The 20,662-nt window shown below is 43.9% G+C and overlaps 1 protein-coding gene across 1 annotated transcript in view; it reads left to right on the top strand.

Moving 5' to 3' along the window:
* TUBG1 (tubulin gamma 1) overlaps positions 1-20,662 on the top strand; it is a 42,162-nt gene that overhangs the window by 6,562 nt on the left and 14,938 nt on the right. The window contains exons 4-8 of the mRNA XM_063458934.1: positions 9,960-10,028; positions 10,917-10,996; positions 12,416-12,542; positions 12,640-12,726; positions 14,487-14,636. Coding sequence (XP_063315004.1) covers positions 9,960-10,028; positions 10,917-10,996; positions 12,416-12,542; positions 12,640-12,726; positions 14,487-14,636 — 513 coding nt within the window. The remainder of the gene's footprint in view (positions 1-9,959; positions 10,029-10,916; positions 10,997-12,415; positions 12,543-12,639; positions 12,727-14,486; positions 14,637-20,662) is intronic.

Genomic DNA, 20,662 nt, shown 5'->3' with positions numbered 1-20,662 from the left:
AGGAGTCCCACTAGAGATGAGGGATAACCCCTTCAGCCTCTGAGTTGTTGTGCCTGGGTGTCAGGTCTGCTGTCAATCGCTAGGGCGCTGGGTGAGTTCTCCGCTGTGTTCTTGCCGCAGCTTATTTGTCTATCCACCTGACAGTGAGCCTCTTGGTGTGACAGTGGTTGTGGGTCGGCGATGCATCTGTGGGTCCTCGCGTTACTCTGCCCAAGCTTGCAGGATGTGTACAGTCCGGCTTCCCTTGATGATTGCAGGACAACAGAAAAGGCTGCCATCTTGTGTACTCCTCGAGGGTTTGCTGGTCAGCGTGAGTGGTGATTTTGACGCTGTCCGCCGCCATGTTTGGTGAGCAGGGTGCCGTCGTCTCCAACCGCGCCCGTCCAATGGGGCTCTCGTACCAACACTCGGGCCTGCAGAATTACCCTGGTGGACCGTGATGACCCCCAACGGTCCTAAGGGGGGGAGGTTCTGCGTCTGCAGGACTTCGGGACTGGAGGACCGGCCGCATCCCCAGCCCCGCATCAACCGCTAGGCCGCATGTCGGACCTGCCATGGCTAGCGCCTCCGGGGTGTCCGCAGTGCCCCTGTCTCATTCCCGCTGATGCTCCGTGGTGTGGATGGGCGAAGGACCCGTTTAACTTAGGTGGGTTATGACCAGGGAAGCACTAAGTCCGCCGTTTGGTGGGAGCTCTGGGTGCCTGCGACTTCTCCTCATGGCGGTCAAGCCCCGCCCCCCAAAGTAGTGAATTTTAAAGAGATTTAACCAAACCAAAGCTTATGTTTGCAACATCGATGCTCATCTTGTGGTTTTTGGGTTATTTATCTTAAACACACCAACCTTTAACAAAAAACTAAAAAACCTTAAAGGCAGGTTACACAGGGGCGGGGCCTGACATCCAACATGGCCGGACATATAACTCTGGAGCTCCCGGCGAACCAAACAAAAATGTACCAAACCTAAGGGTTAAATACGCTCCGGGAGGTCCAAAACCGCAAGCAAATAAGCAGCATCCATTTATGAAGTTAAACACGTCTGGAAAGGGACGCCTAGCCGAGCAGCAACCTATTCGTTCTTGAGGCCTACTGGGACCGCAGTGTTGGCGGAAGGGAGAAGCGGCCGATCTCCCGAAGCCGCAAACGCATCTCGAAGCCTACCTCTTGCAGCCACGTCAATCTCACCCCCTTTGGACTGGCGGGGGTCATCCCAGTCTCCACTGGGTCAGCATTAGACCACAATAAAATCTTACTTCCCTGGCGCCTTAAAAGCCGCGTGTTGCAACCAAGATGGCCGCCAAGCTGGAACCTCTGCAAGACCAAGGGCACACAGGGGATCAGAACTGGAAGAAAGCATTTGAGACAAAATTCAACGCTATCTGCCAGAAGTTCTGGCAGCGACCTGCCAGTCGAACCAGCGACCTTACCACTCCTGACGCACAGGTGATCCAAGAAGCAGCTTGTAACTCTTGAGAAACACCAGGGCTGGTGGATACATTGGAGTCACGTACAGACCAGCAAAAGACATTTTAGAGGGAAGCCCAGAATATGGACAACCTGAGAGCCAGTGACTGTGACATTCACTCAGGGGAAAGCCACGGACACTGGGCAATAGCTCCCACTAAAGTATGGTGTCAAGTTTATGTGGAGCTGGAGCAGCACACCCCACAGAGCCTGCACTGTCTGCTGACAGGGAGAGGAAAGAAGATTGCTGGCAACATCGGGGACTTTTACTCATGGCCAGCGTGTGGAGTGGGGTGAACAATGCTGGACATGGCATCTCAATCCTGGCAGCCTACAATTTATATGTGCATTCATGTTTAGTTAGTTTCAGCTAATTTTGTTAATGGTTTGTGCCCAGTGGTTACCTTACCTTTCAACAGTGTTTTAGGCATATAGACACAACCTGTAACTCTCTTAGAAATGCCATCTATAGCTGACACCTTTTTAGGACAGCATATAGTCACTCACTTGAAATTGATCTTGATAGAAATCATATATAGAACAACAGGAATATTTGGGATACGGCTGAGAAATCTATAATTGAAAAATAAAAGTGTACATAGTGTAAATCTACATAAAGTAATTAGTAAGTGATCATGAAATGCACTCACGAGATGTAGATGAAAAGATAGCGTTTCAAAGGTGCCTCCCCCGGTAGTAATGGGGGGCTGATGCCTTTCTCCACTTGCTCCAGACAATAGATGAGAAAAACAGGACTTCCAGGTGGTGGAAAAGATAAAACAATTTATTAAGGATGAAAAAAATCACCCAGCAATAAAAATAGAAATACAGGCTTTAAAAAGAGGTCCTACGCGTTTCGTTCACAAATTGGAACTTCCTCAGGGACCAAATGAATTAAAATTACATGTAGAAATCACAGAAATGAAAAAATACAGCCTACTCCCACCCTCCCACCAGTCCTGTTTTATAGGGCTAGCCCCTGAGTTAATTGATGATCATCTGGGCGTTCTCCTTTCTTTCCTCCCTCATTGGTAGAACAATGGGTCATCTCCAGCTGATTTCTTTCAGTATTAGTTGAATTTCCCGGGTTCTGTATCGGCCGAGAACCGGAAGTGGACCTTCACTTCCGCGTTCCACTGAATCATGCGTTCCAGCAGTGGAATTCAAAGAGGTTAGGATATATAATGGTGTGGCCATCTAGTGGTCGCCAGAAGAACAGTCCCAGAGAATAGGATTTTTAAATAAATATGAATCTAACAAGAAAAAACATAATGATATCGGCAGCAAAAAGTGGAAAATAGATTTATGCAACATACATCGCTTATACACCATGAAAATCAGTACAAAACACAATTCATATATAATTTCATATTGGAATATATAAATTTGAGAGAATAGTACTACATCTATGTAGATAATATTTGCTAAAGTGCCCTGTTTGTGCTCAAATATTTTAGATTTTGTTTAGGATTGTTTAAAGTTATAAGATATACAATTTGAACAATAATATATGTGAATTTGGAAGATAATATTGGTGATATACATATCTACCCTCAGGATACTCTTTATATATAAACGTGTATTAGTCCCAGTGAGACACCTTTAATTGGGAAATAAAAAAATAAAAAATAGTGATGATAACGGATATCTCCTTATTTAAGGAAATATATGTAGAGTTATAATGTAGGGGCTTAAATCAGATGCCCCCTAGATATCAATACAGATTTAATACAGATTTAATAAGAATAGCCCAGAGATATACTATATATAAATGAAAAACATATTGAATGCATCTACCTTAAGTGTGTCTTTCACACTAATAATATGTCCTTAACTAGATAGTTAGGACAAATTATGGATTAAGAGAGATAAACAGATATTAATCTATGAACCACAAAACCACTGTACTTTATAGGAAACAGATAAGATCTATGTCTACGTTCAATCCCATAGGCTCTAATGTTTGTAGTTGATGAATCCAAAAGGTTTCCCTTTGGGATAAGTTCTTGATCCTATCGCCCCCACGCCAATGGGGCATGACTCTCTCAATACCCATACATCTGAACTGTTTCCATGAAAAGGAAGGGCATGTACTGCAATGAGCAGAGACCGAATGGGTGGTTAACCCCTTCCTAATGTTATTCAGGTGCTCAAGAATACGAACTTTCAAGATTCTCGTAGTACGACCCACATACTGTCTGCCACACGGACACTGCAGTAAATAAACCACAAAGTCCGTGTGGCAGCTGATATCTGATTTGATGTGGTATATCCTCCCAGTGGTGTAACTGGAAAAGGTGTCAGATCTTACAATGGACACAGTTCTGCAAGCTTTGCATACATTACATCCCCTGCAAGATCCCGTATTGGTGTTGATAAGGGAAGTTTTAATAGCGTAGCTAGGGGCCAGCATATTCTTCAAATTCGGATTCTTTTTAAAGATCACTTGGGGGTGTTGGGATAGATGTTTTCCCAGCACTGGATCTTGCAATAATATTGACCAATGATTTTGTATTCCCTTTTTAATCTTCCTATGGTCAGTGTTGTATTGAGTAAGAAAAGCAGATCTAAATCGATTATCTGTAGTGTCAGGGGTGAGTTTGTCCTCCAATAACTTATTCCTTTTAGTTTGTGTTAGATGACGAATTTCTTTTTCCAAGGCATTTCTCTTATATCCCTTTTCTAATAATTTCCTTTTAATGTGGTGTGATTGGGTATGAAAATCATGATCATGTGAACAATTGCGTCTGAGTCTTGTGAATTGACTCTTGGTTATCCCATTGAGCCACGGCTTATGGTGACAGCTATCCTGATGTACAAAACCATTGCCGTCTGTTGGCTTGAAATAGCATTTGGTGCGTATCTGACCAGCTTCACTGAACAATGTAAGATCCAGAAAATTTATTATGTCTTTACTCCAAACTGGGGTAAAGACCAGATTATATTGATTAGAATTCAAAAATTCAACAAACTCAAAAAATAAGCAAGAAGACCCCTTCCAAATAATAATCACATCGTCGATATAACGCCGCCAGAGCACCAGGTTTTCCCTCCAGCTATGCCCAGACCACACAAATAGCTCTTCCCATCTGCGAACATAGGTGTTGGCATAACTGGGGGCAAACCTGGTGCCCATGGCGTTCCCCGTGATCTGTAAATAAAAATTACCATTAAAAAAGAAATAATTGTGCTCTAAAATAAATTTAACAGCAAATAAAATAAAAGTTTTTAGGTCCTGTGGTAAATCGGGATCTTGGGCCATGAAGTGATCAATCGCTTCTAGCCCTAATGAATGACTAATAATTGTATATAGGGATGTGACGTCCAAGGTAGGCCTGGGCATAGCTGGAGGGAAAACCTGGTGCTCTGGCGGCATTATATCGACGATGTGATTATTATTTGGAAGGGGTCTTCTTGCTTATTTTTTGAGTTTGTTGAATTTTTGAATTCTAATCAATATAATCTGGTCTTTACCCCAGTTTGGAGTAAAGACATAATACATTTTCTGGATCTTACATTGTTCAGTGAAGCTGGTCAGATACGCACCAAATGCTATTTCAAGCCAACAGACGGCAATGGTTTTGTACATCAGGATAACTGTCACCATAAGCCGTGGCTCAATGGGATAGCCAAGAGTCAATTCACAAGACTCAGACGCAATTGTTCACATGATCATGATTTTCATACCCAATCACACCACATTAAAAGGAAATTATTAGAAAAGGGATATAAGAGAAATGCCTTGGAAAAAGAAATTCGTCATCTAACACAAACTAAAAGGAATAAGTTATTGGAGGACAAACTCACCCCTGACACTACAGATAATCGATTTAGATCTGCTTTTCTTACTCAATACAACACTGACCATAGGAAGATTAAAAAGGGAATACAAAATCATTGGTCAATATTATTGCAAGATCCAGTGCTGGGAAAACATCTATCCCAACACCCCCAAGTGATCTTTAAAAAGAATCAGAATTTGAAGAATATGCTGGCCCCTAGCTACACTATTAAAACTTCCCTTATCAACACCAATACGGGATCTTGCAGGGGATGTAATGTATGCAAAGCTTGCAGAACTGTGTCCATTGTGAGATCTGACACCTTTTCCAGTTACACCACTGGGAGGATATACCACATCAAATCAGATATCAGCTGCCACACGGACTTTGTGGTTTATTTACTGCAGTGTCCGTGTGGCAGACAGTATGTGGGTCTTACTACGAGAATCTTGAAAGTTCGTATTCTTGAGCACCTGAATAACATCAGGAAGGGGTTAACCACCCATTCGGTCTCTGCTCATTGCAGTACATGCCCTTCCTTTTCATGGAAACAGTTCAGATGTATGGGTATTGAGAGAGTCATGCCCCATTGGCGTGGGGGCGATAGGATCAAGAACTTATCCCAAAGGGAAACCTTTTGGATTCATCAACTACAAACATTAGAGCCTATGGGATTGAACGTAGACATAGATCTTATCTGTTTCCTATAAAGTACAGTGGTTTTGTGGTTCATAGATTAATATCTGTTTATCTCTCTTAATCCATAATTTGTCCTAACTATCTAGTTAAGGACATATTATTAGTGTGAAAGACACACTTAAGGTAGATGCATTCAATATGTTTTTCATTTATATATAGTATATCTCTGGGCTATTCTTATTAAATCTGTATTGATATCTAGGGGGCATCTGATTTAAGCCCCTACATTATAACTCTACATATATTTCCTTAAATAAGGAGATATCCGTTATCATCACTATTTTTTATTTTTTTATTTCCCAATTAAAGGTGTCTCACTGGGACTAATACACGTTTATATATAAAGAGTATCCTGAGGGTAGATATGTATATCACCAATATTATCTTCCAAATTCACATATATTATTGTTCAAATTGTATATCTTATAACTTTAAACAATCCTAAACAAAATCTAATATATTTGAGCACAAACAGGGCACTTTAGCAAATATTATCTACATAGATGTAGTACTATTCTCTCAAATTTATATATTCCAATATGAAATTATATATGAATTGTGTTTTGTACTGATTTTCATGGTGTATAAGCGATGTATGTTGCATAAATCTATTTTCCACTTTTTGCTGCCGATATCATTATGTTTTTTCTTGTTAGATTCATATTTATTTAAAAATCCTATTCTCTGGGACTGTTCTTCTGGCGACCACTAGATGGCCACACCATTATATATCCTAACCTCTTTGAATTCCACTGCTGGAACGCATGATTCAGTGGAACGCGGAAGTGAAGGTCCACTTCTGGTTCCGGTTTTCGGCCGATACAGAACCCGGGAAATTCAACTAATACTGAAAGAAATCAGCTGGAGATGACCCATTGTTCCACCAATGAGGGAGGAAAGAAAGGAGAACGCCCAGATGATCATCAATTAACTCAGGGGCTAGCCCTATAAAACAGGACTGGTGGGAGGGTGGGAGTAGGCTGTATTTTTTCATTTCTGTGATTTCTACATGTAATTTTAATTCATTTGGTCCCTGAGGAAGTTCCAATTTGTGAACGAAACGCGTAGGACCTCTTTTTAAAGCCTGTATTTCTATTTTTATTGCTGGGTGATTTTTTTCATCCTTAATAAATTGTTTTATCTTTTCCACCACCTGGAAGTCCTGTTTTTCTCATCTATTGTCTGGAGCAAGTGGAGAAAGGCATCAGCCCCCCATTACTACCGGGGGGAGGCACCTTTGAAATGCTATATTTTCATCTACATCTCGTGAGTGCATTTCATGATCACTTACTAATTACTTTATGTAGATTTACACTATGTACACTTTTATTTTTCAATTATAGATTTCTCAGCCGTATCCCAAATATTCCTGTTGTTCTATATTTTGCTGTGTAAAGGTCATCCGATCTGGGTGATGACCTGGGAGGCTGTCTCATTTGAAATACTGAGATAAGTATATATTTTGTCACTTATATATTATTTATTGTGGTGATTTCTTTACACTTATATACTTGTCTATAGATTGTAGAAATCATATATGCCTCGGCACTGTCCTACACATCTATGTATTACTCTTGATCTCTAAAACGTCTAAAAATGTGCAGTTACCTCAAATGTCATGCCTATGTTTAACTTTGTTTTATTATGCTTGCTGCTGCTGTCGTGGCACTGAAGGCATGTATGTTATTATGTGCACTGCCAAAAAAAAAAAAAAAAGACACATTACACATAAATGCACAGAAAATGGCAGCTGACATACTCCATATACAAGAAACACTCGTCAAGGGCTACATAGAAATCTCAGTGTATCTTTCCTGGTAAAATATTTTATAAATATAAATCGAAAGGACTTTCATTCCTCATCCATCGATCAGTTGCATTCGAATTATAAAAAAAAATAGCAGACCCCAAGGGTAGATTCATAATCTTGTTAAGTTTGCCGTAGTTTGATAATTTGCAGAGATATTAACCTTGTGGACTTGTAGAGTCAACGGTGAGCACCATCTGTAGCGGAGGCCGCGGTCCTGGAGCAGTGATGAAAGGCCGCATTGATCTTCTCCATTGCAGGGTATCCCCTAAGAGCTCTGCATAGAATGCAAGAGCCATATTTTTTAAATGTGTATGGAGAAGTCCCCTTAAGTGCAGCCAGCAACGCTGCCTTATCTGTGCCGTTGCAAAATCGCACCACCAAACCTCCCAATTCAAATTTAAAGCCTGCAACCCATGGAGACTTAATGACACATTGTTGAATAAAAATACCTTCATATCCCAAACACAGAAAGAACTTGAAGAATTCAATGTTATGATCTAAAAACCAATGATACTGTGCAATACAAGCTTATAAAGCAGTTATGAGAGGGCAGTTTATAAGCAGAGCGTAATATCTAAAAAGGACATGCCAATACTCCTTAAAAATTTAGGTGATACTACCACAGCTCACTTTCTTGCACCCTTAGACACTCGAAATCCACACGTAGCTTTCCTGAAAACAAAGTTAAATGAGATAAATAATACATAAACTGAAACTAGATACTTTACTCATAGTAATAAAGTGAATAAACTTCTTTCAGCCAACCTACAAGAAAAAATTCACAAACAAAAATACGCTATTTACTCTCTGATACAGGGCAAAAATAATCAATAAACCACAGGACATCTGCAACGAATGTGCTAAATTCTATAGCACCCTATATAACCTAAAAGGGGATTCATCTATACACCAACCATCCGCAACTGCAATGAATTTTTGTCCCGCATCACCCTACCTAGTTTATCACTGGCTCCGTGTGAGAAAGTGGAAGTCCTTATTACACCAGCACAAATCGATAAGAGCATTGCGTCTCTGCCTTCCAATAACGCACCAGACGGTTTCACAAACCTAATACTTTATAAAAGGTTCTCCTCCATACCGTCTCCTCAGATAGTTTTAAAGTATTTCCGTCTGCAATCGCTGATGCTTCTCTACGCTCTGACCATTGTTGTAGCTCTGTACAAACCAGGAAAATCCACAACAAAGTGCCCAAACTTTACACCAATGTCCTTATTAAGCTGAGACTTTTTGCTAAATTAATCGCAAATAGATTTGTTTCCATCCTCCCTAACATTATACATACTGACCAAGTAGGCTTCATCAGAAGTAGACCAAGCACAGACGATATAAAGAAGGATGGATTTTTACTAAACAGCATGCATGGACAAAAAGAAAGCAGCATGCTATTAGCACTTGACACTGAAAAGGCTTTCGTCAGTCTCCACTGGTCTCTCCTCCAAGCAGTCCTTAAATGTAGCTTTTGTCAGACTTTATCAGCATATAAAGCACTATATAGCAACCCAAGTGCCAAAGTCTCTAACACAGGATTTTTATGTAACCCAATCCCTATCACATATAGAACAAGGCAGCGATATTCATCTTTGCTTTGGAACCTTTGACAGTGATGATCCGAACAAATGCAGACACCAAGTGGATTTCTTTGGGGCAACATGAATTTAAACTCAAAACTGTGTACAGCCTCAGTTCTGCACAGACCAGGGATGTCTGGAAATGTAGTTTAATTAACCATTTTCTACTTATTAAATCTATTAGTTGACCTACAATTTAAAGACACTATTCCTGTGCTTCCCAATGGCTTGTTCAAATGTTACTGGAAACTGCTGGCTATAGAGGGAGGTGCTGAAAGGGATCTGCAAAATTGCATGCAGGTACAGTAGCCAACAAAATTGTATTGTACTGTAGAATAGGAGAGGCAAGGTTCAGATTCAGAACGCTATAAAACATTTGTGTTTATTGGTAAAAGTATCCATCAGGTGGTGTTCCCAACTTTGGTGGTCCATGCAGAATTACAGAACCCATTTTGGGAACTATGGTTCGTGTTTTGGTTGTGCTTTTGTTTATACATTTTTATGTATTAAATTTTTTATGCATTTTTATTATTATTAGTTTGTTACCCTTAATTCATATTCTGCAACTTTTGTGATTTGGAAATGTGTCACTGACATGTCACTATCTTCATCATGTAGGGTGAAAAAATCCATGAAGATATCTTTGATATTATTGACCGCGAGGCAGATGGAAGCGACAGTCTTGAGGTAATGAACCCTTTTAGCCTTTGAGTCTTTCAGGCAGGTAGGGTTTGCATTTAAAGAGCACTTTTAATTTAAACAAAAATGCAAGGCAATCGCTAAAATCCACCAGTCTAATGTTTCTCATAGAGGTGCTCTGCGTCCAACACTTCTAACAGAGAATCATTGAACAAACACAGTGGAGTCAAATGAATTTTTTGGGATCTAGTTTAGTACAAAGTTCCTGGTGGGACTGACATATCTGACAGTCAATAGTAGGTGTAAAAATTGCAAAATGTAAGTGGTGTAGTTTCTCAGATTCGGGACGTTTTTCACATGCAAAATCACTTTAATAAGGTGATATCATTTTAGCCTTTAGGATGTCCATTTTAAATCTAAGTTCAGTATGTGGAATCCATGCAGTCAGAGCAATTATTCAGAAGATAAAGAACAAAGAAAAATACACTGCAAATTGACCATTTTTAAATTCAGAAAATACCCTATCATACTACAGTGAGTGGAGGTCTGTGACTTGTGGTGTTTGTGAGGTATCAGACGAGTGGGCTTTTTTTGACTGGTTGAAAGCCCTTCTTAAACCAGTAAGGGTTAATTAATAAAGTGAATTGCTAACATCAGGCCAAACTGGAATAATTCTCCATCCAGCTATTACGATGAGTTATTTTGGCCTAAAATTAAAAATTCCCTTTGAATACCCAAAGACTGACACTTTAGTGAATAACTTTCGATGTGATTCTAAGAGAGGCAGCTGATGTAGATGCAGGGTTGGTATTTCTATTTTTCAACAGTTACTTTACAATGAGACACTCTGCCAAAGTGTGGTATATTGATTGACCATTCATAAATATGATATAATTCCATTTTAATCCTCAACTTGAGTGCTTCTATTTTTAACAGGGATTTGTTCTATGCCATTCGATAGCTGGAGGAACAGGTTCTGGATTAGGATCCTACCTTTTGGAAAGATTAAATGACAGGTATATGTAATGTTATACACACTTTTTCACTGTGAAAAATTTTCAGCCATTATAGCCCATCTTCACATGTTACTCCATATTGATTTTGTAGTAGCTGCTGCATATTTTTAGTTACATGTGCTTATTGACAACTGCTGAGTACTCTCAGCCAGTGAGCGCAGTCCTGCACTGCAGGGCGTAGCTCAGTGCAGGGGGCATCTGTCTGAACAGGAGGGGTGGTAGGCACCTGGAGAACCATGGGTAAGTTATCAAACCATTCTTAGTTGAGATCGTTGCAGGAGCTTCCACCTGAAGAGAAGGCCCACAAGTACATTGTCAGGTTCTAGGTTGGGATCCTACATTTTGGAAAGAATAAATGGCAAGTGTCTAAATAAAGTTATATCCCTTTAGACTTTTTTTATTTTTATTTTCTCTCATTGTTAACATTTTCAGTCTTTTTAGCCTCTGTTCAAATGTTATTCCATATCACATCCTAATTTTGTAGTACTCTGCACTTTCTTCAGTTACATAATGTGAAACAGTTTCACTTGGCAAATGGTATGTCTCCCCACCCACCTATGCACAGTAAGCACTTTGATGTTTCTTTTGCTGCTGATCTGCTGTTATTTGTATGTTTGAATATTAATATGGATATTATATAAAGAGAAGAATGGCTGGTTATACATTTATTTTTGGCATTTTTATTTTTCCTCTTCGTGGGTTACAACAATTTGGTATTTTTTACTAAGCTTAACATTTTTTCACTAATTTGACTTTTTTTTTCATTGTTAACAAGGCACCGCATTCTTTAACCCCTTAAGGACCAAACTTCTGGAATAAAAGGGAATCATGACATGTCACACATGTCATGTGTCCTTAAGGGGTTAATCCAGTTTTCAATCTGAAGATTTTCTTTTAATCCCGTTTTATTTATTTGTTTTGTAATCTTTGGTGATGAACAATATTAAAGGCTTTCGTTAAACGTAAATAAATCTCTGGCAAATCTCTGATGTAGGTTTAAGATGTGGTGACATGACACCCGGCGTGCAAAATAAAGAACAAAATAGCACATATGGTGGGTGGGAATGGAAAAATTCCACATCTGCAGAATGTGAGATCTATTTCTTAACTTGCTCTCTGTTAAATTTAGACTAATTGCTACAACTCTCTGGGGTTTATTTCCTAAACAATGAATTGAAGACTGAACTGAAGAATGTCAGCTCAATTCACTGTTTAGTGAATAAACCCCTTCTGTCTAGCGAATGGTTCACTGTGACGCTGTCTTAAAATTATTTGCATAGTAATTTACCAAGGATTTCATTTTGGAAGTTGCTGAGTTATGATTTTCTTTGGGTTATGATATCCAAAAATCTTGTATACCAATATTGTACACCACTACATTTGCTCTTTAACATAGCAACTTCTTTATGTATAAACCAGATACCCAAAGAAACTGGTGCAGACGTACTCGGTGTTCCCAAATCAAGATGAAATGAGTGATGTGGTGGTGCAGCCTTACAATTCACTTCTAACGCTTAAGCGGCTGACACAGAATGCAGATTGTGTGGTAAGGGAACACTTTGTGGCCGAGCTTTTGTGTTTTTGGCATTTAATGTACTGATTTCTAATATCTGCCATTTCATTTTTATTTCTGTCTTTTCAAGGTTGTTTTAGATAACACGGCTCTGAATAGAATTGCTACTGACAGACTTCACATACAAAATCCATCCTTCTCTCAGATTAACCAGTTGGTAAGCTTGTAATTGTATAAATGTTGACAAATAACATTCGATATGCAGTACTTCATGTACAAATACCAGTAATCCAGTTTGCTACATTAATTGTTTCTCGGTAAACAAGGGCTCTGCTCTTTTCACAGTTTCTCAGAAAACAAGTCTCCCATTAAAGGAATACTCCAAGCAGCATAAGCACTACAGTCTGCTGTAGTGTTTTTGGTGCCAGGAATGTTGTGGCGCTGTCCCATAGTAAGTAGTCTGATGCAAGACCACGCTCATTGGCTGAGAGGGCTCAGCTGCATGGCTCAGCTTTGCTCTACACAGCAATCTGGATGCTCCTGCAAGCCATGACTAAATGCAGGCACCTGGCTGGGCCCAGGTAAGTTGTCAAACTGTACTTAAACACTTTGACTACTTACCATGGAACGGTGTCCGAGCACTATTGGCACCATAACTACTACATCAAGCTGTGGTGAATATAAAACAAATTGTGAGATTCCACCTTAAATAGTCGCACTTTTGCTCACCACTGGCACATTCAAATGTGGTGGGGCGGCAGGAGGGGGGGGGAGCCAATGGTTGTCAATATGACCCCCCCATATTTCTGCAAGGGAGTTTGTAGACCTTCCTTATTCTACCTCTGCCATGTGGCAGGTGGGGGCACACTAATTAAACATAAAATAATTAGAGACTAGGCAGCCATGGGAAGGAAGGGGGCCTGTGAAATAATGGGCGAGTGAGGCTCATGGCAAGTCTCAAAAGAAGTGAAACTTGCCTGTCGGAGCACGTTGGTTTACAAACCTTCCAATCTGAGCGCTGACTGTGCATTCGAAGCATGGGAAAGTCTTTATATACTCATTCTGTGCAGAGCCCTTGATGGGCTCACATAAATCTTTTGAGTTCCTATTTTTTTTTTTTTTTCTTTTTTCTCTCATCCATCATTTTTTTTTTATTTTATTATCCTTTTTTGTAATTTGTGCCTTTTTTTTTTTTTTTTTATTTCATTAGTTGCTTCAGGATTTTTTTTTTGTGTGCCTTTTTTGAGCCGAATAAAAAAAGATTTAAAGGAAAGAAGGCATCTGATTATTTGGATGAGGAGAGATAAGGAGGTTGTCTTGTCTCCTCATGGGCGTTTGGTGGGACTTAATTACAATTTGAAGGGTAGACAATGGCATGTACAACCCTTCATTTGCACTTTTAATTAGAGCCCCCACCCGAACGTGTGTGTGTGTGTGTGTGTTATTTTTTTTTTTTAAATCAATCAGTGCTTTGTAAATATTATATCCTATACTTTGTATACTTTGCATAGCACTAATTTTAAACTGGACAACAAACGTACCCACCAATTGTTGTAGATTTTTTTCAGGTTGGTTAAATTACCCTGTAAGATTTTCAAATGCGAAGCTCACTATCATTGACAGAATATTTCAGTTCTTGCTCTATTCACTCTGTAGTTGCTCTGGCACTTCAGCTTCCCCCTCTGTCAAGGCCCTCCGCACGGTGCAGAATGGTTTAAACACCCCTTCTGTCACTTACCTGGGTCCAGTGTTGATGTCCCTCGGTGCTGGCTCAGGCCTGCCTTCTCTCCCATCGGTGTGAGAGACCTAATGCGCATGTGCGGCAATGGCTGCACTCACATTAGGATTTCCCCTTAGGAAAGCATTATTTAATGCTTTCCTATGGGGATTACAGGGATGTTAGAAGTCCTCTTGCATAGCATTTTTGAACCATTATTTACGGTCTTTGTGTTTTAACAATGCAGTTTTCTTTGTCAGGTGTCCACTATTATGTCCGCTAGCACCACTACGTTAAGATACCCAGGCTACATGAACAACGACCTGATTGGTCTTATTGCATCCTTAATCCCCACACCTCGTCTGCACTTTCTAATGACTGGATATACACCCCTGACAACTGACCAATCCGTAAGTAATCACATAATGACCTTATTCGTTTGTAGTGCATGTATATGATAAGAAGCAATGTGTATTCGCACAAGTGCATGAGACTTGCTTACATAGGTGGAATGTTTAAAGGGACCAACTGCAATTATTCGTGTTTTGGTTTTGTTCTATCCTTCCTCTTGACCATTCTTTTCCAGAAAAATCAAATTACGATTTAGGTTTTACCTGCGGCTGCTGTAAAACCCATCTGTTTGACTTTCTTCACTGCGTGCGTCCATGAACTAAACTGGTGCAGAGTGGAGGCTCGAGACTCTGCCTTCACTATTAAATAGAAAACTAAACTGCAGGTGTTTTAGGAGTCTTTCCAGGGCAGTTTTTTTTTTTCTCCATTTTAGTAATGCATAATTTAACATTAAACTAAAAGAATACAGAGTTTGCACACAAATTACACATGCACATACCCTCCTCCCCCTTAAAAAAAAACAAAACAAAAAAACACTTGCGGGGGCGTGGCTTGGAGGCCGAGAGGAATGGCAGCTTAATCTGAGAGCTCCCCGCAGGCTTATCTTAAATCCTCGTCCATCCACTCCCTACAAATACAAAATGGGCAAAACACATCGCTCATCACACGCTGGTAAGCCCGCAGACACAACCAAGGGCACCCCGGCGTCCACACTGCACAAATACCTGAAAACCCCGGCGGACCTGGCTTCGCAGGCCTCGACGGATTCCGGGACCTCGTGGGCCTCGCGCCCTCATTCCCCAACCGCAGATCCCTGCACGGACATCACCGACACCAACCCCCACCCAGAGCATACACCGGACTGGGTGACTTTAATCCGGGCACTACCAACCAAGGCAGACCTCAAGGAGGCGAACTCTGAGCTCCGAAACTCCATCACGGCAGAGCTCCACTCCCTCCGAGAAGAACTACAGGGCCTGCACCAAAAGGTATCCCAGCTGGAAGCGGATAGTGACCATCTGACTGCCACACAAAACGCCACTACAAATACCCTGAAGGTACATGAGGCACAACTACGCCAGATGGCCCTACACCTCGAAGACCTAGATAATAGGGGACGCAGACAAAATATCAGGGTGAGGGGGATCCCGGAAGAACTGGATCAAACTACCCCGATCCGCGTAACACTAATGGGGCTATTCAACAGGCTCCTTGGAAGGCCTGAAACCACGCACATCGAATTTGTGCGGGCACACAGGGCCCTGAGACCTAGGGGCCCCCCGGAGTCCCCTCCCAGAGACACAATCTGCTGCCTAGCGAGCTACCAACTAAAGGAGGACATCCTGAGACAGGCCCGAGAATCAGACCGGGTCCTGTTGAACGGCACACCCCTACAACTGTACCCTGACCTGTCGCCAGCAACTCTGGCCTACAGAAGGACACTTAAACCCCTGACTCGTGTCCTACAATCTAACAAAATACGCTACCGATGGACTTATCCCTCAGGACTACAAGCTTCCACTCCCAACGGCTTATTTGTGGTGAGAACCCCAGAGGACCTAGCAGACCTGACTACTGAACTGCAACTACCGCCTATTCAGCTCACATGGCCAGACCCGATGTCATTCTACTCCCTCCACCCAGGAACGGTCTCACAACCCGCAGACAACGGAGAACCAGAGCCCAGACCATACGCCAATCAGGAGCAACCTCTTAAGCCGAGAGACATTTCTACCTCTGATCCTAACTGCAAGTATTTACTACGCTCCATGAACTCAGAGACTAAGACCACCCATGCACCACATACGAGACTTTTCCCTTTTGTTCCACTAGACTCCACTTGATTCATTACAACAAGTAACGGGGGGGGGGAGGGGGGAGGGGGGGGGGGAGGGGGGAGGGGGGGGAGGGGGGAGGGGGGGGGGGAGGGGGGAGGGGGGAGGGGGGGGAGGGGGGGAGGGGGGGGGGGGGGGCGGGGGGGGGGGGATGGGGGGAGGGAAGCTACATGCCCGGAGGCAGCCTGGGACCCCGCTAGAGATACAATTCCGTGTGAGACAGGTAGCTCACACCCGAGTAAGCCTTAACCGGCCCACCATCACCACCCCCTAGTCCAGACGCACGACCTAAGTCGACTTTAACGAACCCCCCCCCCTGGTGGAGGGGTGAGGGGGACGTCCCGGGCTGGACCGTACCGCAGAGGCGACACCGCCCTGCGAGGAACCGGTGGGGGAGCAGAGGTGGGGGCCGATGCAGGTGCGGCACACCCGGGGCACGACCCCCCTCCTGGACAGCAACAGGGGAATTAATTCAACACTAACACCAGAAGGTTCGCCCTGTAACAGCCTAGGACCCCGCTAGAGATAGAGACAGGTAGCTCACACCCGAGCAAATCTTAACCGGCCCACCATCACTACCCCCTAGCCCAGACACACGTCCTGAGACGACTTTAGCGAACCCCCCCTAGCGGAGGGGCGAGGGGGGCGTCCCTGGCTGGACCGCGCCGCGGAGGTGATACCGCCCTGCAAGGAACCGGTGGGGGAGCAGAGGCGGGGGCCGATGCTGGTGCGGTTCACCCGGGGCACGACCCCCCTTCTCGATAGCAACAGGGGAGTTAACTCAACACCAAAACCAGAGGGCGGAGGACGAGTACAGGGCCTACCTCGAACTAGGGATGGGTGCGAGACGCTAAAGTATGCTAACTTGGAATCTGAACCCACCCCCGACAACCGCTAAAATCACGAACGGGGTACCCCCTCCCACCCACACCATGAGAGTCGCATACTGTCCTAACCTCCTCACAAAACAAGGGAACAGAATAGGACTTACACCCGTAGAGTTGCATGGGAAAACCGAAACCAATCCTGAGGAATGGGGAAACGGGACTTTTTCTTAGGTAGATAAACTGTTCAATATATGCTTGTCTAATAAGTTCATTTAAACTGTTATAATTGCTTAATATGTTATTTCAACTATTATTGTTTGTTGATGCTCACTGATCTACCCACCGGGCCACACGCCACACCAATACCAAACGCCCAAAGAAACAAACCCTACCCACTGAGGGCCTCAGGCCAATGCGAGTTTAGGACGAGGATGAATCTAACACCCACTCACCCACCACATACACTTGAAGCCGTAGGGGGGCTGGAGGTTCCAGGTGAGACCCGACACACGAGAGCCAGGGGTGTGAGGGCACGGGAGGCCACACAACCCCGGGATTCCCGGGCGGGACTCACACGGAGACCCTCGACCTCCTCCGTTTTCCCCAATAGGAAGAGAGCGCCCACAGACAGGTGGACGGGACTTGGTGGACCACTGGTGGACCCCACCACTCCTTGTCCCCCGACGCTCGACCCTTAAACAGCCACCACCGAGTGGCTGCTTGGTTCACTGTACATAGTTTCCCCGCCTAGATCCCCTTTCCCTTCCCGCCCCATACCTGTCCTCCCCCCCCCCCATCCCCCTCCCTCCTTCCCCTCCTCAACCGGACGACCCTACTGACCCACTACACACACTGACCGGACCCGACACAGACAAGTACACACATCCCACGATGACCGACAGACCACTACTGCCGTGCGACCTCACTGTCCTCTCCATAAACGCCAAAGGGCTTAACAAACCGGAGAAGAGGTCTGGGGCACTGCGGGACTTCCACTCGCAGAAAGCATCTGTAGTGATGATACAGGAGACCCACTTTAGAGATGGGGACAGGCCCAAGCTGACTAACCATCACTTCCCAACAGGATACTACAGTGACTTCCACGAAGGAAAATCCAGGGGGGTGGCGATACTATTTAATAAGAAAATACCGTTTGTGGAGAAGGCAAACATGACCGACAGGGAAGGGAGATTCCTTTTTGTAAAAGGCACAATATCCGACCACCTCTACACCTTTGCCACTTTGTACGCACCAAACTACAAACACCACCACTACCTTAAAAGCACTCTGCGGAAGCTTCACGCTTTCACAGAGGGGGTCCTCATAATAGGGGGCGACTTAAACGTTGCCATAGACCCAACCTGGGACAGCTCCACGGGCACCTCCCACCTCCCCAGACAACACCTTAGAGCAATAACCTCCCTACTGAATAGACACAGACTAATTGACTGCTGGAGGGCACACCACCCGGACGAACGGGACTATACATTCTACTCCCACCCCCACCGGACATACACTCGCATAGACTACTTTCTCACCACACACTACCACCTCTCCTTAATACGAGACGCAAAGATTGGAGTAGCGACCTGGTCAGACCACGCTCCAGTCCTTATCACCCTCCGATCCCCGCTCCTTAGACCCGCAATGACCAAATGGAGACTGAACGAATACCTACTATCACGCCAAGACATGACCACGCACTTTGACAGAGTTTTGACCGAATACTTTCAGGACAACGCACCAGAGGACACCTCACCGACAATTAGATGGGAAGCACACAAAAGCGTCATACGGGGACACTTCATACAAAAGGGCGCAGAACTCAAGAAACAACGGGAAGCCCGAATCACGGAACTCATAACAGACATACATCAACACGACACGCTCCACAAACAAAACCAATCCCCGGCCCTTCACACACAACTCCTACAACTGCGACGAGACCTGACCTTCCTGATCCAGTCCAAACACCATAGAGAAGCCCTCAGACATAGAGCCTTTTTCTCCCTACACGGCAATAAGAGCGGCAAGCTCTTAGCCAGGATGCTGGCGAAACGACGCCAAATGACTTACATCAATAAAATACGAGACAAACAGGGAGTGACGCGCCGCCTACCATCCGAAATCATGCAAACGATAAAGACTTACTACTCAGAACTCTACTCGCTTCCCCGACCGAAGTCGGAGACGGCGGCCGCCCACCTAAAAGACTCCATCCGACAATATCTGACGACCCATAAACTACCCGTACTAGACCAACAGGTGGCCGACCAGCTCGATGAACCTTTCTCAGTTGAGGAACTGTCGAGGGCGATTAAAGGAACTAAACCTGGCAAGAGTCCGGGCCCCGACGGCCTGCCTCTTTGCTACTACAAGCACTTCGCAGACAAATTATACCAACCCATGCTGGCCTCCTTTAACTCGATTGGAGAAGGTCACCATTTCCCCAAACAGGCGTTGACAGCGCACATTACTATCATTCCAAAGGAGGGCAAGGACGCGGAGCACTGCGGGAACTACAGGCCCATCTCCCTCATCAACTGTGACATTAAATTGATGGCGAAGATGCTTGCCGGTCGCCTGCAGCCACACATTCCCACACTAGTGCACCCCGACCAAGTCGGTTTTGTCACAGACCGTGAAGCGCGAGACAATACCATCCGAACCCTTGCCCTTATGCACAACAAGACCTGCGACGCCGGAGGCCTTCTCCTTCTGTCCACGGACGCGGAGAAGGCCTTCGACAGAGTGGGATGGGATTACCTATTCCAGATCCTGGGCCAAATAGGTCTGGGACCCCACATGCAGGACTGGATCACAGCCATGTATGATGGGCCCACGGCTCATGTCATAGTAAACGGGGCACTGACGGAAGAATTCCCGATACACAACGGCACCCGTCAGGGTTGCCCACTTTCCCCGCTGCTCTTCGTCCTTGCCCTGGAACCCTTTATGATAGCCATCAGAGAACACCACGACATAACGGGCATACGCACAAGAGACACACATCACAAAGTGGCCGCATACGCGGATGATCTCCTCTTTTACGTTACGAAACCGGAGATATCTCTCCCCAACATCCTGCAATCCTTCAAGACATTCGGACACATCTCCAACCTCAGAATAAATTACTCCAAATCCCACATACTGAATGTAGACTTACCTGACAACAGAATTACCCCCATCCGCTCCAGCTTCCCATTCCAATGGGCAGAACACAAAATACGTTACCTAGGCACATGGTTAACCAGACAGAAAGAAGACATATACAGAGAAAACTTCCCCCCTATACTGAACACTTTCAAAAGGGAACTAGCCGAATGGTCTCACCCACATATATCGTGGCTGGGAAGGGTTCAGGTAATTAAAATGAACCTTCTCCCACGATTACTCTACCTATTCCAGACACTCCCCATAACA

Source organism: Pelobates fuscus, chromosome 6 (genome assembly GCF_036172605.1).
Source record: "Pelobates fuscus isolate aPelFus1 chromosome 6, aPelFus1.pri, whole genome shotgun sequence".
NCBI lineage: Eukaryota > Metazoa > Chordata > Amphibia > Anura > Pelobatidae > Pelobates > Pelobates fuscus.
The sequence above is the reverse complement of the archived record's forward strand: the minus strand, read 5'-3'. Positions and strand labels throughout refer to the sequence as shown.